The sequence below is a fragment of the Odontesthes bonariensis genome, chromosome 24 (genome assembly GCF_027942865.1).
Source record: "Odontesthes bonariensis isolate fOdoBon6 chromosome 24, fOdoBon6.hap1, whole genome shotgun sequence".
NCBI classification, from domain to species: Eukaryota; Metazoa; Chordata; class Actinopteri; order Atheriniformes; family Atherinopsidae; genus Odontesthes; species Odontesthes bonariensis.
In genome coordinates, this window is record NC_134529.1 from 9,465,414 (window position 1) to 9,480,237 (window position 14,824).

At 40.4% G+C, this 14,824-nt stretch overlaps 1 protein-coding gene across 1 annotated transcript in view; it reads right to left on the reverse strand.

The window, feature by feature from the left end:
- The window catches only part of rngtt (RNA guanylyltransferase and 5'-phosphatase), a 92,620-nt gene extending 78,843 nt beyond the window's left edge, over positions 1 to 13,777 (reverse strand). Inside the window, exons 1-8 of the mRNA XM_075459376.1 lie at positions 13,343 to 13,777; positions 12,213 to 12,322; positions 12,029 to 12,132; positions 11,844 to 11,932; positions 8,840 to 8,915; positions 6,577 to 6,826; positions 3,434 to 3,543; positions 1,879 to 1,980 (exon numbers count right to left, since the gene is read on the reverse strand). Coding sequence (XP_075315491.1) covers positions 1,879 to 1,980; positions 3,434 to 3,543; positions 6,577 to 6,826; positions 8,840 to 8,915; positions 11,844 to 11,932; positions 12,029 to 12,132; positions 12,213 to 12,322; positions 13,343 to 13,406 — 905 coding nt within the window. The 5' untranslated portion in view covers positions 13,407 to 13,777. The remainder of the gene's footprint in view (positions 1 to 1,878; positions 1,981 to 3,433; positions 3,544 to 6,576; positions 6,827 to 8,839; positions 8,916 to 11,843; positions 11,933 to 12,028; positions 12,133 to 12,212; positions 12,323 to 13,342) is intronic.
- Positions 13,778 to 14,824: the final 1,047 nt, after the last annotated feature.

The window sequence follows — 14,824 nt, forward strand, 5'->3', positions numbered from 1 at the left end:
TGAAGTGCATGTTCAAACAGCAACTGCAGAGAAGGTCCGGACCCGAGTATTCATACATTCTCCAGAAAATTTCGGCTGTTTCAGGTGTGAAACAGCTAAAAGTTAGGCAGTTGAAACTTGATTTAAATATGATTAATAAAAAAAGAATAAAAAGTCCAACAAATCAACAGGAATCTAAAGAACAACTCCAAATGACTACAGGTTAGAAAGTACATGACTTATTTTCTCAATTGATGTACTGGTCAAAGCAACTCTTTAAGTTTAATGGTGTTTGGTTGGTTTCTTTAGTACACACTCCATGTTGATGCTGTTTGGATTATTAAGCATACAATTTCATGCTATACGCCCGACTGACAGATGAGGTGAGACCCTCTAAGTTTTTTTTCTCTTGATTTGCATTATAAAACGTCCATCTATAAGTGTTCGGAGAATGTAGCATTTCATATTCTTAGCACAGTGCATATGCTGAGCCTGAGCGATGAGTCATTCCCAGCAAACTGTGCCTCTTTCTGTATCAGTCTTTCATGATTGGAGAAATCAAATACCGCATCGCTGCACTCAAAACTAGTAGCTGGAGGAAAAGCTGGGTGCAAGAGTGAGAGCTCAGCGTCACTATTCAAATGAAGGAATAAAACTTTCACAGATGTTTTTAAGCATTTGCAGATAAGGTCTAATTACACACATTAGCGGCACCTTGGTCATGGGCCAAATCTGTTCTCTCCCAGTCTCACTCTTTCAGGAAATTAAAGCTCCGATATGTAAAATTCGGAAATTGACTGCAGTCATTAAATATTCATCAGCACACTGCACATTTGCACCAGCCAGAGAGACGGGGCTTCACAGAAGACTACTTGAATACTAACACCCGTCTCCCCTCGCAGCACAAGCTCCGAGCACTAGAGGCATAAAACAAAAGAAAACAACAAATTCAGAGCAAAACGTGACAGGAAAGAATAAGTGTCCTATAGCATTTGTTCATTTTCATGGGTGAGACACTGGATGCAATCGTCCTTACAGTCTGTGTTGGTCCATCAGGGAGGCTAATTTTATAATTCCACAGTGAACATCTCCACTGCTATACACTGAGCACTCTGCTTGATTGGCTATAGACTGTAATTAAAACTTAATTAGGAACAGAAGTCGTGTTAATATTCCTTTCCTCTCTTTGCATATCTATGTCTTAATGAACAAGCTCAATCACACCTTAAAGACCTCATGGTACCATTACACCCTCATAGAGCACTCAGCTCTCAAGAGTGCAGGCTTGTTGTTACCAGAGTTTCCAAACAAAGACACGCTGTAGCTCTCAGGCTCTTATTTTGTGAAACCCACTCCCAAAGTTGGTTTCTTCAAGCAGAGCTGTTACGATTAGGTGGAAATATTTATTTTCAATAAAGCATTTAGTTAGTGCTGGCTCAGGTGACCCTGAACTATCTCATGAGTTATGCTACTACATTTGCATTATCTATTTCCTCAATGTATCCTTCTGCAGGTATCTCTGACTTGCATTTACTGCCTCAGTCAACCTGCCTAGTGTTAGTATTATGGTCCCATCGTTCCTTGTGTTTAATTCTGTCTGACTGTTACCAACAGTCTTCCCTCCCTACTGCTGCCAAGTGCATATCAAGACAAATTCATTGGGCTTCCTTCTATTATACAGCCTTAAGTTGACTTGTCCTCTGATTTGGGGACATATAGATACATTTGAATTGAAAATCTAATCCAGGCCAACGAATTAATGCCTCTGACAAACAGCTCCCCTGGACATTAAGCTACTGTATATGACTCAAAATGAGCCTATTCCAATAGATAAAGAGAAGCAAGCTGGTTCAGAGATCAAAGAGTCATTTCTTGTGAAGACTTCAACAATCGACCTACCGTGTGCCATCAGCTTTCCAGCTGACTTTGTAGGGATTCTGCTCGAGGAAACGAAGGTTTTGTCTGTCCATGGACACGGGTTGTGCACCGGGAAAACCAGACCTGAAACCAGAGGGAAAAGGTCTTACAGATATGTTTGGTCTTATGCCTAATCCTCACCACTCCACATATCATTTGAACCAGGCTTTAAGTCCATTTTGACGATTTTTCCTTAAATGCAACAAAACAAAACCCAAGACCCACTACAGTTTGTTCATCTTCCTGGGGTTGGGGTCGACGATGTCATCGTCTGCCTGCTTCAGCGAGCCCACTCTCATGTGGACGAAGCAGGCAGCACAAAGAGGATCACGTTCTTTGATTTCTTCATTGTTTCTAATACATTTCAGTCTGTACTGTTATGCGAGAGGAACCAGAAAATACTTATGGATGCCTAGACATTCTCCTGGATTATTGGTAACCCGACAGACCAGTTTTACCACATTAGCATCATGTGGGACTGTCCTCTCACCGTTTCTCTCAGCTCTGTAAACCTACGCCTTCCAGTGTATCTCAGAGCCCTGTCATGCATGGACATACTCAGATGACTCTGCAGTTGTGGGGTGTATCAGTGATGGACAAAAAAACAAGAGAGAGGAGATGACGTATTTTAGGAGGACCTGGAATAAGCCACACCAGGGCCAAAAGGCAGAGAAAACTGTTTCTGATGGTCTAAAATTCATTTAAGAGATTCTTATGACCAACATCCCAAATACAGTACACTGACATAACCCTGAGAAAAATTGCCAGTGCATATACACATTCAACATGTTAAAGCATACATCATTCTCAGTTACTTCTGAAGGCCTTCTTTTAGCCAGTCCAGTGCTCAAGATGTTTAAGAGAATGATAGCATGGCTGATGTCCATATTTCTTACTTTAATTACTTCAGAATGTGACTTACACAATGTTGAAGTTTACTTCAAACCCTTTATACGAATCCTCTAGCGTGTTCTTTCTCATTTTAACTTCAAGACCTTTATTGGACCATTTGTTCACACAGACAGGCACCCTAAAAAAGAAATTAAACATCTACCAAAGTCCGTGGAGGAGCTCATAAAAAAAAATCGTGGATGAAATAGGGCCAGGGCCCTAATAATGGGTACCAAGGGAGCTGCAGGAAATTTTGGTTCTGAACATTGAACAATTCCAGAAAACTGTCTATTTGGGCAAATAATTTCCATGTCACTGCATTAAGATTTCACTGTATAAGCATTTATGAGCACACAGAAGTACAGGTGAAACCATTTTAAAGAAGCGTGGATTCCTCTCACTGCTGTGATGAAACACTGCAGTGAGAGCTGCTCTCTGCAATTTCATTTTCTTTATAAGAAAAAAAAAAAAACCTACAGCTGCATATTTCTTCCGAATAGAAAAATCTATTTCTGACTCTGCCACCTGCCTAAAAGAAAAAAAAAAAAGTTCAGACAGATGAGTCACTCCCAGCACAGTGCACCCACATACGTACACAGAGTTTCCCAGAGGGGCATGAGGAGGGCAATTAAAAAAAGCTTCTTACTTATCCCACTCGGCCATCTCTTGACACATTCTTTGGATCTCTCCTAACTTGGGTTGGGTGGTGACCTGCGTGACGCCTTTCACTGTGATGCCTTCGAGAAATACCGCACCCTGGGAGGAAAGAAAAATGGAAGGTTGGGCTTGGATGTACTTTGAAGAAACATTCATACCCTCCCACACACTAAAGTCTTTTGTGCAACGGTGATCCAAACATCTGTTTCTTTGTTTTACGAGCCCCTCTGTGTAAAGACATCTTGTGGAAATATCGCAAACCCTGCTCTACTTTCTGACCTCCCCACTTTAAAAACCATTTGCATGATTAAAGAACCTGCCTTATAAAAACAAGTTGCTCCACATCAACTTCCTGAAAACTTGAGCCCACGGTCTCCTTACTCTTACGACCTTTGTACCTCCGTGCTTCCCCGACACGTTCTCATAAGCCTCATTTCCATTTGTTCATGTGACCTTTTCGCTCTCACTTTGCACAGATGGGTCATAGTAAGTGGTACACTATGCTTATCAGTTATAGCTGGAACAGAAAAAGATGAGGTGGGATAACACATGAGTACCCTTAGCGCACATGTGCTGTGGCTGCAGGAGATGGTAAAGGCCAGTCCTGATCACATCGATCTCCCTCTGCAACTTTCTAAATAGAAAGGATTGTGTGCATTCATTACGACGCCTACATCTTAACCAAATCAATCCTGAAGCATATTCATACCACATACACATATACATCTTGTAATGAGACCAATCGAGTTTGCAAACCTGGAGATGTCACGATGTTTTTTTAATGGATCATTAAAAACAAAATGCAACATTTACAGTCGGCCCAGAGCAGTAAAGAACAGCAGATCTGGGACAGATGATATGGGCTGAAATTAACAGATGTATTACTACTTCTATGTTTAAGCATATAAAACAAAAACTCTTTCAGTAAAAAAAAAAGAATCTGTAAGGAAGGACTTTTAACGTATATTTACTGGACATAATTCCACTCGTATACTTAATTAAAACTCATAAATTAAAGACTAAAATGATGACTTCATGAAAGTTGATTAACACTCGTGCAGTATTTGCTCTTAGTCTCACAGTAGCAACTGAAAAAGACGATCGCACTTTCAGCCCAGCAGAAACCCTCAGAGTAGCATAAATACTCAGAAATTATAACTTCTCCTGAAAGGGAAGGTCTCTGAATAATACAGAGTTGAGTCAAACCGAGGTATAATACTATTATGTAATATGCTTCGACAAAATCAAGAGGTTTTAATATAGTTTAGAATGATAATGGTGGCAAATGTATTCATAATTGCATATAAAAACTTTTAAAAGTGATGAACCAACACAGCGAAGTTCAGCTTGCTCGTGTCTTCTCGGCTTTTAATTTGACCTTTCTGTGAGGACTTTGCTTGGATTAGAACTTAAATTAGAAGCGAGTATAGCTGTTTGTCACAATACGGTAAAAGTACATGGCAACTGTTTACGTTTGGTGTTGAAAAGTAAAGATTCATAGCTTATTTTTGTCATGTTAATAAAGGATAATGGGCTCAGGCGAGATGAACAAAGCAAGGCATCTTATTTATAACCAATTATCTTTGACCCTCTGACAGTCGTCTTTCTAAGTTAAATCATAGTTATAGATAATATTCAAACAATGGAATTAAACCTTAGGGGCCACTCTGCTTTGGTCAACGAAAACTTGCTGAAAGACTTAGTGACTAATTCCCAACATGACTCCTTTAAAAGTTGATAATGAGAATACCGATTAATGGCTTGGCTTCACGTGAGTTCCCTGTGCATAGTTTGACTTCTTCTTAAAAGGCTTTGTAACTGTAGAGTGCCCGTAAGTGAGACCAGGATCTAATGTATCCCTTGGCTCAAACATCTCTGCCCTGGCAGAATGACCAAACCTTTGCATCACAAACTGTGGCGACACTGCCAAGATCTGAAGGGTGGGGCCCCACAGAGCCACACCAAGGGAGGTATAAATAAAGGCAAAGCTTTTGTGTCTTAAAACCCTTTCTTCTAACTTGATAAGTTACCTCAGTAAAAATATTTGCAGTAATCTTAGTCTGAGTTGTTGGTTTCAGGACTATTTAAATTAGATAATAAAGCAAAGTATGCTTTGGACAGTGGCCTCCTTATTATGAAGACATCACTAAACCTAGAAGTTTTCCATCGGATCAAGCATTCACTCATAAAGTTTGGCTTCAAACGGGCAAGATGGCAACGGCTAAAATGCTTCAAAAGAGGAATTTGCAAACCGACGGGGGATGCTGCGGTAGCTACATCCAGTATTTAAAGTCTTGCATTTACAGTCTGGGAAGAATATGGAGTGGCACATGTTGACTGGAGTGGAAAAATAAAGAGTAGTTTTGCTGATTTGAATTATTTACTTCATCAAGAAAAATGTCATGTTTCAAGCGAAAATGTTTGAGAGCGGCTTGATCAGTCCGTCTACTTTGCATCAATCAAAGTCAAGTGTTTCTACTTTTCACTTTAACACTGCAACGGCCTATTTAGGGAGATGTTTTCCCCTCAAAACAGCCAAGCAGCCGCAGACTAGCCTAACTGATGAAGCACCTCTTTCAACCAGAGAGTATTACTTCATGACAATCTAGTGCTGCTATCTGCAACAGCTACCTCTCCTGTTCGCTCTGCTAAACCTGTTTCTGTATCATATTCTCCATTAGATTTGCCTTGTACTACTGCAATCTGAGCGAAAGTTTCACACCAGTAAATACGTTTGTATTTTCTCTTTTCACTGCTTCAGCACGAGCTGCTTTCTACACCACTGTTACCACTTGGATCCAGACTCCAGATAACTACTCAAATTACACTGAAAATAAATGTAAACAGAAAGAAAAACCTAATCATTAAGCAATTGGAGATGATTCAACACTTCTAATTTCACCAAACAGCAGTGATGAAAGCTTTTCATTAAGGCAGGGAGACAGGGTTTGAAAGTGTCAATTTCTCTGATTATCATTTAGAACTGAACATGAGTCATATCAGTCTTGAGACTAAGAAGGAGCAGCTTCCTACAGATCCTTCATTGCCCTGCATGAGATAAGTGTCATGTGGTGTAGGGATCAACGCATCTTCTACTTCACAGTCCATTTCATGGGGCTCTGGAAGTCTTACCAGTTTTAGCTTCTCTTTCCTTCTTTTGCCGGGTGCTGACCCAGAAGAGCTGGGGCCCGACTCCTGGCTGACCGCGTTACCGTCATCGTCCACTTCCCCGTCATCGTCGTCGAAGCACCACTCAGGCAGTGCCGGGGCAGGGGGCGCGTCCTCCTCGTCACCATAGCGACTAAAAAGCTCTTTGAGGTAGTCTCCCTTGTAGATCCCTGGAGCCCGGGCCTGGGCAAAAGCAGCCACAGCTGCCTCAACGCTGATAAGGAAAGAAACAGGCAGATCTTCAACAGGCTTTGATGTCAGACAAGGTTTTATGTTCACTAAAATCTAAATGTCGAGGGCAAAATCGATTCAAAACATATACAAGTACACAGGATCATATTCAAAGTGGTGCTTCAAGTATTTACCTATACTGTAAAGGACCTTCCATTTGGCTTTGCTCCATTTGAGTGAATCTGAGCAGACAGTGTGTCCAGATAAACTTCAGAAGAACAGAATAATAGCTGGAAAATGTCTTGCTCTACCTCAAGAGGTAACTTCTTGTCAAACTCATAAAAACCCCAATCTGGACAGAAAACATCCAGCTATGTGTTTGCAGCTGATATGTAGTCACTTTAAAACAGATAGCGTCCTATACTGTTAGCTGCAGGTGGATTTTAAGTGCAACACCGGTCATTAATAGTGGGCGCAGTGTGGATGCTGCTGTAGCATCACTTATAACGGAGCTGGAGTTTATTTCCTCACTGAGAGGAGGAGGAAAACAAGCTTTTCACAGCGGAAAACATATTTTCACTCTTCTACAGACTGACTTGAGCAAGAGTTTGATTAACCATCTGGCTCCGCTCTGTTCATCTGATTGGGCGATATTGGACTGACAGACGGTGACAGACACATCAGTCATCCTGTCACCTGCCAAGAATTTTTTTTATAAGTTCTTACCCTCGTACGAGCAGCTTCCAGTGAAGATGTTCCAGACTGTTCTCAGCAACAAACCATATGGCCTAACAGTCTGGTTCTGACTATCCCTTTGATGGATAATTTTGTTTTTGAACCCGGCGGCCTGTTTCGCATTCACCGAGTGGGTTTTTCGACCGCATGTTGTGGATTCCAATGGGAATGGCTTCCAAATGCAAATGTCACACTGAATTAATTCCAGACCTTTATATCAGCTTAAAAGATGAAGAAATAAGTAAAAGAACAGCCGACACCTGTGAAAAAGGGAACTTTTGAGTCACGTTCGATTACATTTGAGCCCCTGAGAAAGACGGGCTTACATATTTTAGAGTGGAGTTCCAGTGCTTTAAGACCACAGGTTTGCTATAGGTTTAACTCCAATGTTTTTGGTTTTTTTGGGGGGTTGGGGATTTAATGAGTGCATTTAGACAGGAAGTTAAGGGACTGCATGTTAACATGTTCTACATTGTGTTTGCAGACTGGGTAATTCTCTTTTGGAGTGTGTATAATATGCTGCACTACTGCTACTGATTAGAATATAAAATGCAAGCCACTGTTGGGACTTTATGTTGTTTTTAATAACACGGCATCTAGTGCTGCGCGCTTGTTTTGGATGTACCCGAGCACATGTGTGTACATGAACAATTTATGCATAATGCATGACATTATTTTTAACCTTTCATTTGTCATCTCCTCCCCTGCGCTCTCCGGGACATGTGGTTGTTGCACTCATTAAGGGCATGATGAACTCATTTTACGCTCAAATATGAACTGAATCAAGAAATAAAGCTAATCCATTTCATTGCAATAGTCCAAATGAATAAACAAAAAAAAATGGGCGAGTGTTAACAAAATGACAACGGCGATATCTTGCAACACATCATGGTGGATGACAGCAATAAACGCTCACAGGAAACAGTGGGTGGTGGGAGGGTTTAATCCAGCCCCCACGTCTCCAGAGATTAAGTTTTCTCAGACTGCATTTCCACTTATGACGAAAGACGCATCCCAACCCCTCCTGCTCAACTCTTATCACTAAATTATTCATCTTTATGAGAAGCCTGGTCACTACTGACCAGCCAGTTTCTGTGCGAAGCTTTGTGCTGATTGGTGCTGACAGGAGTGAACTCTTGTGCCGTCACACATGCAGCAACTACAGGGATGAAAACAAAAAGACTGACAGGGCTGGGAGAATGAAACCAAGGTAATGATGCAATCCACTGGAGAGACTGTGTTGTATGGTTTTAGTCATCAAGCAAGACTTCTGAAAGCGCCCTTCCAGCTGTATGAATGATCGCAGTGTGTCAGCACTTACCTCCAGTCCATCTTCTCCACCAGGTATGCAGACATAAGAAAACCTGTGCGGTTGAAGCCATGCGTGCAGTGAACACCTTCAGGAGAAAGAACAGAAGCACTATTTAGACTAAATCTTGCCCAAGTCTGGTGCTCCTCACATGGCATCATTATGACAGTTCTTCCCCCCATTTATGCCAAAACCTTTGACATAATCAATTCAATAGAGCATTATATGAGCAAATCATCAATAGCATCAGTCCACTTTGAGCTGCAATGAGATGCAATGTTTTGAGTAATGGCATGAATTTCCTCAGAGGGGGGGTGCCGTCTTCATACCAACATCAAAAATCTGTCTGAAACTAGCTGCTGGACACACAGATGAGACCAAGATTTTGATCAAACATTCAGGTAGGTGAAATGGGAATAAAAAGGGCAAAGGAAAATTCCCACTCTTTATCTTGAGGTGAATGGGATGAGGCTTTTATGCAGAAAATGATTGTAGAACAAAAGCCTCCCAGAGGGTTAAAGAGATCCAAGACAGATTTTACATACATTCAACAAATATCCTCCTAATTTCATAACTGACATTTTCACAAATGTGCAATTTTCAGCCGGGTTCAAACTTCATCAAATCAATCGTTGACTTAGGAAGTTTGACCAGAAAACATAAACAAAGACAAAGTAAACCAGCGTCAGAATATGGGGACGGCAATTACTGGCCCGACTGTTTAATTAGGACATGTGCGCTGCGGGGCCAACAAACCCTAATCACCAGATGGCCGAGCACAGAATGCCATTGAGAAGATATTCACACATTCTGCTCTAATGTTCAGGCAAAACGATTTACAAGCCAGGCAACAGTTAGAAGTAAAGACCCCACCAGACAAGGTGAGGTATGACAGCGCACCCTGCTGCCAACGGTGGGAAAGTGCAACATCTGTGGCCACGTACACTGATTAACGTGGTCTTGGATTGCCTTTAATCAAAGAGTACTGCATCATGCAAACAAAGTGTAATTAAGCTGCTTAGAAACTTGACAAATGAAGCAAACAAAAAAAAATTATCTACTGCATGTAAAACTATGATAACAATATTTAGTTTTCCTGAAAGACGATAAATGAAGCAAGATGTTTGACAATGTAAAAGAAAACCTGTCTCTGCTTCTGATCTAATCTAGACCTAAGCACATATTTTAAGGAACAGGGAACAATGATACAGATATCCCAACCGTGAGTTGATGGTAGGCTAACATACATGCCACCTATCTTTGCTGCTTGGGACTATTTTCATCATCAGATGCGCCTACATGACTCCTCATTCATCAACTCACCTGTCATTTGCGATCATGGAAGACACAGTAAGTAGACTAGCCCGTAATGAAGTTCAATAGTCTAGATAAATAAGCGTGGGGACGAGCCTACCTTGTATCGCGCGTGCACAATCGGTGATTGACAGGCAGCAGAGCCCAGCTCGTAACCTGATTGGTTACCTTTTACCGGTCCGGTCTGCAATTTTGTAAACAAACCTGCTGGCTTTGGAGGGACCTAGCGGGACATATAGGGGACCTAGAGAACTCATTTTTTTTGTATTGGGGTATTTAATGTAAAACTTTCAGAATCCCCGGACAGTTCCAGGCATTATGCTTGAAAAAGAGTTGCAGACTGCAGCTTTAAGTAAATGCTCATCAACAACAAAACAGTTTAGCAATTACTTAACACATCTTACAAAAAAATTTACATATTAAAAAGCTGTGAAAAGAAAATCTGCCCACACATCTACAGTAAAGACTAAATTTATTCAAATGCTTGTTGAGGTTTCTTCACCCCTTAATCTCCTACACAGTGTTCACTGGGAGATAAGTGTTGCTTCTGATGTGAAACTCCTACACTCTTAAAACCAACAACACAGTGGTTTACACTGACTGCAAATGTGAAAGTGTGGAGCTGCACGCCCCGTCTCCACCAACACAACCGGTGAAATCCTTTGGGAGGGCTGTTTTAAGCACAAACTGCTACATGGAGTGATCATCTGGAGATGCTGGGGAGCTGTCCAATGTTTGATATGACTCTGTGCATGTAAAAGAATTTTAGTGTTTTCACTAAAAAAATATTTTAGCAAAACGTGTAGTTTCAGTGCAATTGGCACTTGTCAAATTGTGGAGTAAGGCTGCTCTCTGCTGGGCACACAAGGTAATGCTACCAGGAGTCCAGTTGAGTTCTGAACTCAAGCACAAATGGAGTAATGATGTAGTTCAATCATCAAGCGGACAAAAAAATAAGCAATTAACTCTATCGTGGAGGAACAAATGTAGTGCTAAATCAAACAGTTGCAGTGACAGGTAGTTTCCACAACGTCAACCATGTCACCATTTACAGCCAGGTCAAAAAGACACCCTCTTTGAATTAAAAGATCTTCAGTATCGGAGCATAAAATAAACAAAACAATCATCTGGTCCTTACCAGTTCATAAATAAGAATAAATGCAACCTGAACTTTCCTTCAAAATGATTAAAGTAACTATCTGCCTGTTCGTCTATAGGATATGAACAACAACACACCAGTTATTACACTGTGTTATTATTTATTTCACAAAAACTAAGTCAAAATGTGGAGGAAAGTCATCCTCGTGATAGAACAGCTTGTAGAACCACCTTTAAGCTGTGCTGCCATGTTGCTGCAGCCCTTCGAAACAAGCCAAACTGTGACGTCGTATATTTTAACAATCAACATGTAACTGAGGCCTCCAGCGGCTGCGATGTGATTCAGGTTTTTTAGCATTTTTTATCTGAGCAAACTAAGAATACTTTCTTTTTCACACAATGTTATGTAGTGGTTTGGTTTAGTGATTGTTTAAAAAAAAAAAAAGAATCAGTATGACATGCCGTGTGTTGTTGTTCATCTGAGGTTATGTTTACTTACTTTTAAGACCTGGTAAAGACAAAGTGGTCATAAAAAGTGATGGTAAAAGTAACAATATCCAAATGATTCACAATAAGTGACTTAGTAACATTCCATAGAACTTACCAATCAATTCTGTGGGATTCTTCTCTATGAAGTGCTCACAGAGCCTGATGAACATTGTAGTCGTCTCCTTTGAAGGGCACTCCCCGTGGCTAAAACATAAGACAATGAAAGTCATTGCACATTAACCCTGAAAAACTACAACATTGCGAATCTGAACAATTAGATTAGTTTGAATCGGCCCATACCCTTTACACTGAAGCTTCACATAGTTAATTCCTTCTTTTTCAATGTCATTTCGATCATAAAAGCGAGTAGTGTTCGTCAAATCCACAAGCAAACCCATTTTTACCTGGGGAAAATAAAGGAGACACAATGAGACAAGGGTTTTCCTTACCAGTTCAACATCTCTGTGTTTGTTGAGTGACTTACTTTTAGACTTTTTAAATAGTTGGACAACATACTCGGATGAAATCTGTTCTCCTCTGGAACTTGGTCATCATATCTGGGACCCAACATTGTTTTCATTGGCAGGAATTTACCTAGGAGGAAATAACATAGAGTAACATTTGTTTTTGCCCCCTTTATTTTGGGGCAACACAGGTTTATTTGTCTTGGCATGGAGGGGACTGGGGAGAGTTACAATCCCTTGCATGATTCTCCAAACAGAAACATGCTGCAGTGCAGAAGTCCTCAGTCGTACCTACATAAGTGGAGTCAAACTCTTCATCTATTCCTGTGTAATGCTGCTTATTACAAAGTACCACAAAGCTGCCAAATGCCACCAACTGCAGGACAATGCACATTTGCTTTAAAAATGCGAACGTAGTAAAGCGAAAGGTCTGGCTATAGCTGATGTAACCACCCAGCATCATACAGTACACCATGCACTACTGTAGCCCCGGTTTGTTTTGACACGTGATACATCGGCTTCGAAGTTTGTCAGTGGGACATCTACAAGCGCTATTTCCACACAGAAAAATACCTCCAATATGTCAACCTTTGTGCTTAAATAACATTTTAAAAGAAAAACATAAATGTATTCATTTCGGCGATGAGCTGAGCTATGACAGCCCATTAGCCACAGGAGTCATGTTAGCTGAGCAATGCGCGCTCGAATTGTGTATGACAAAACTTCGTCTATAAAAAAACGGAAAATTAGGTTTAACTACAAACGAACAATAAAAGATTAAGAAGAAGTAAAAACATCTTAGGTAAATAAAAACCTTTCGTGAAATAGTTCATATTGGCAAACAAAGTACCAACATTTACTGCTTAATTCAAAAGCTGTAACCTGTTCATTTAGATTAGACTGCTCACTGGTTTATGCTAATCTTGCAGTTTTTCTATTACAAGGAGTCAAGAAAGCTACGTGGTACTATTTCTTTTTAAGCGATTCAGAAAATTAAAACACGGGTGATTAACTTTTAAAAGAAAGAGCAAGTCTTGTCAGTATGTTGTTGATCAAACATAACATGTCATTCCCCACGTAGCTAGCTTGTAGCACTAGCACAACCAAACTTAAATTACCAAATCAAATGTTTAAATAAGTTTTCGCTCACCTGCAACAGGCTGCCCTCTCCTGGGACAATTTCGCCATCGTGGAGGGGGTCCAGTGTGCGACATGTTAGGGAGAGCTTTGCAATATTGACTAAAACCTTGTATCTGTAGCTAGTCCGTAGCTGGATGTTTCTGTCTCACACACCACAGACCCCGGGTAGCACGCCAACCGAGCACCGCGGATTTGGGGCCCTTTGGCTACTAATTCATGAGGATTATCCAACAACTTCAAGCCCGATCACCATTCTGGCGGGCGGGAAGGCATTTACACGAAACATAGGCTGTTACGACTCACCACGAGCCAGGACCCGAAAAGTACAGTTGTATCTTTTTGTTTGTTTTCTTTACATCGAGATTGTTAGCAAGTGGCTAGCATTACCTGAATAGTCACCAACGAGCTAGCTAGCTTGTGCTAAATCAGAGCAGCTAGCTAACCTTATTCTTCTTGTTAACATCTGTAGTCCAGACCAATTCCCTTGTCATGCTGCCACCTGCAGGTATACACGAGAAAGGTCATTCAAACGAATACATAAATAAACTAAATTAATGATCTTATTAATTGATTAATTAACTTGGGGATTTTTCAATCCATCCTTTGAGAAAGCAAGATATTTCTCTCCTCAATCCTCAGTCTTGAAACTTGTTACTGGGTCATTCTCCAAGGAGAAAGGAGAAGTGCTTGTCTGAAGAAGTTGTCTCAATTATGACTTGCATTTGTTCAATAAATAAAGATATAACTTTTTTTTAATTGGTATCCAGTGTTTACTTTTAACTTTGTATTTTAAAAGCCAAACTGTAATGTACTGATGTTGTCAGACGTGCCCCTGTGAAAGGTGTCAGCTATACCCCAGTGTAAATTTACAAAGGGGTTTTAACAAGCTGGCATAACAATACTAACAGAACGCAGTACTATGGGGGATCACCAGGGACATTATTCAGAATTAGTTGCACACACACACATGTGAAAAGCTGTCATATAAATTGGTGAAAACCTTTCCTTTCATATAAACTACTGAAAACTTGTCATAAACTAGTGAAAACCTTTTATAAACACGACTGAAAACCTGTCATATAATCTAGTGAAAACCTTTTGTATAAACTACCAAAAACCTTTTATATACACTACTGAAAACCTTTTTTTCCATAGATGGACACAAGCATTTTTTAAAAGTAAGCCCCCAGGTTCAGGTGAGGGAGTAAGATCAAACAACATGATGTGACTGCATTTATCAACACAACCTTATACTAATATAATAATAATGTCATTCATTGATATGGATCAATTTATGCGTCTTATTAGATTATTAATTATCCTGTTTTTTTATGTTTGTCTTTTGGTTGACAGCACACAGGAGGAGAAAGGAAGATAGAGGGAGAGAAAGAGAAAGACAAGAAGTCATCAGAAAAGGGAGCAGGATAGAGCTGGTGAGAAGGTGGACGGAAAGAAGAAAGGAGCACAATGCCAATGAAGGGGAGATGCTGAT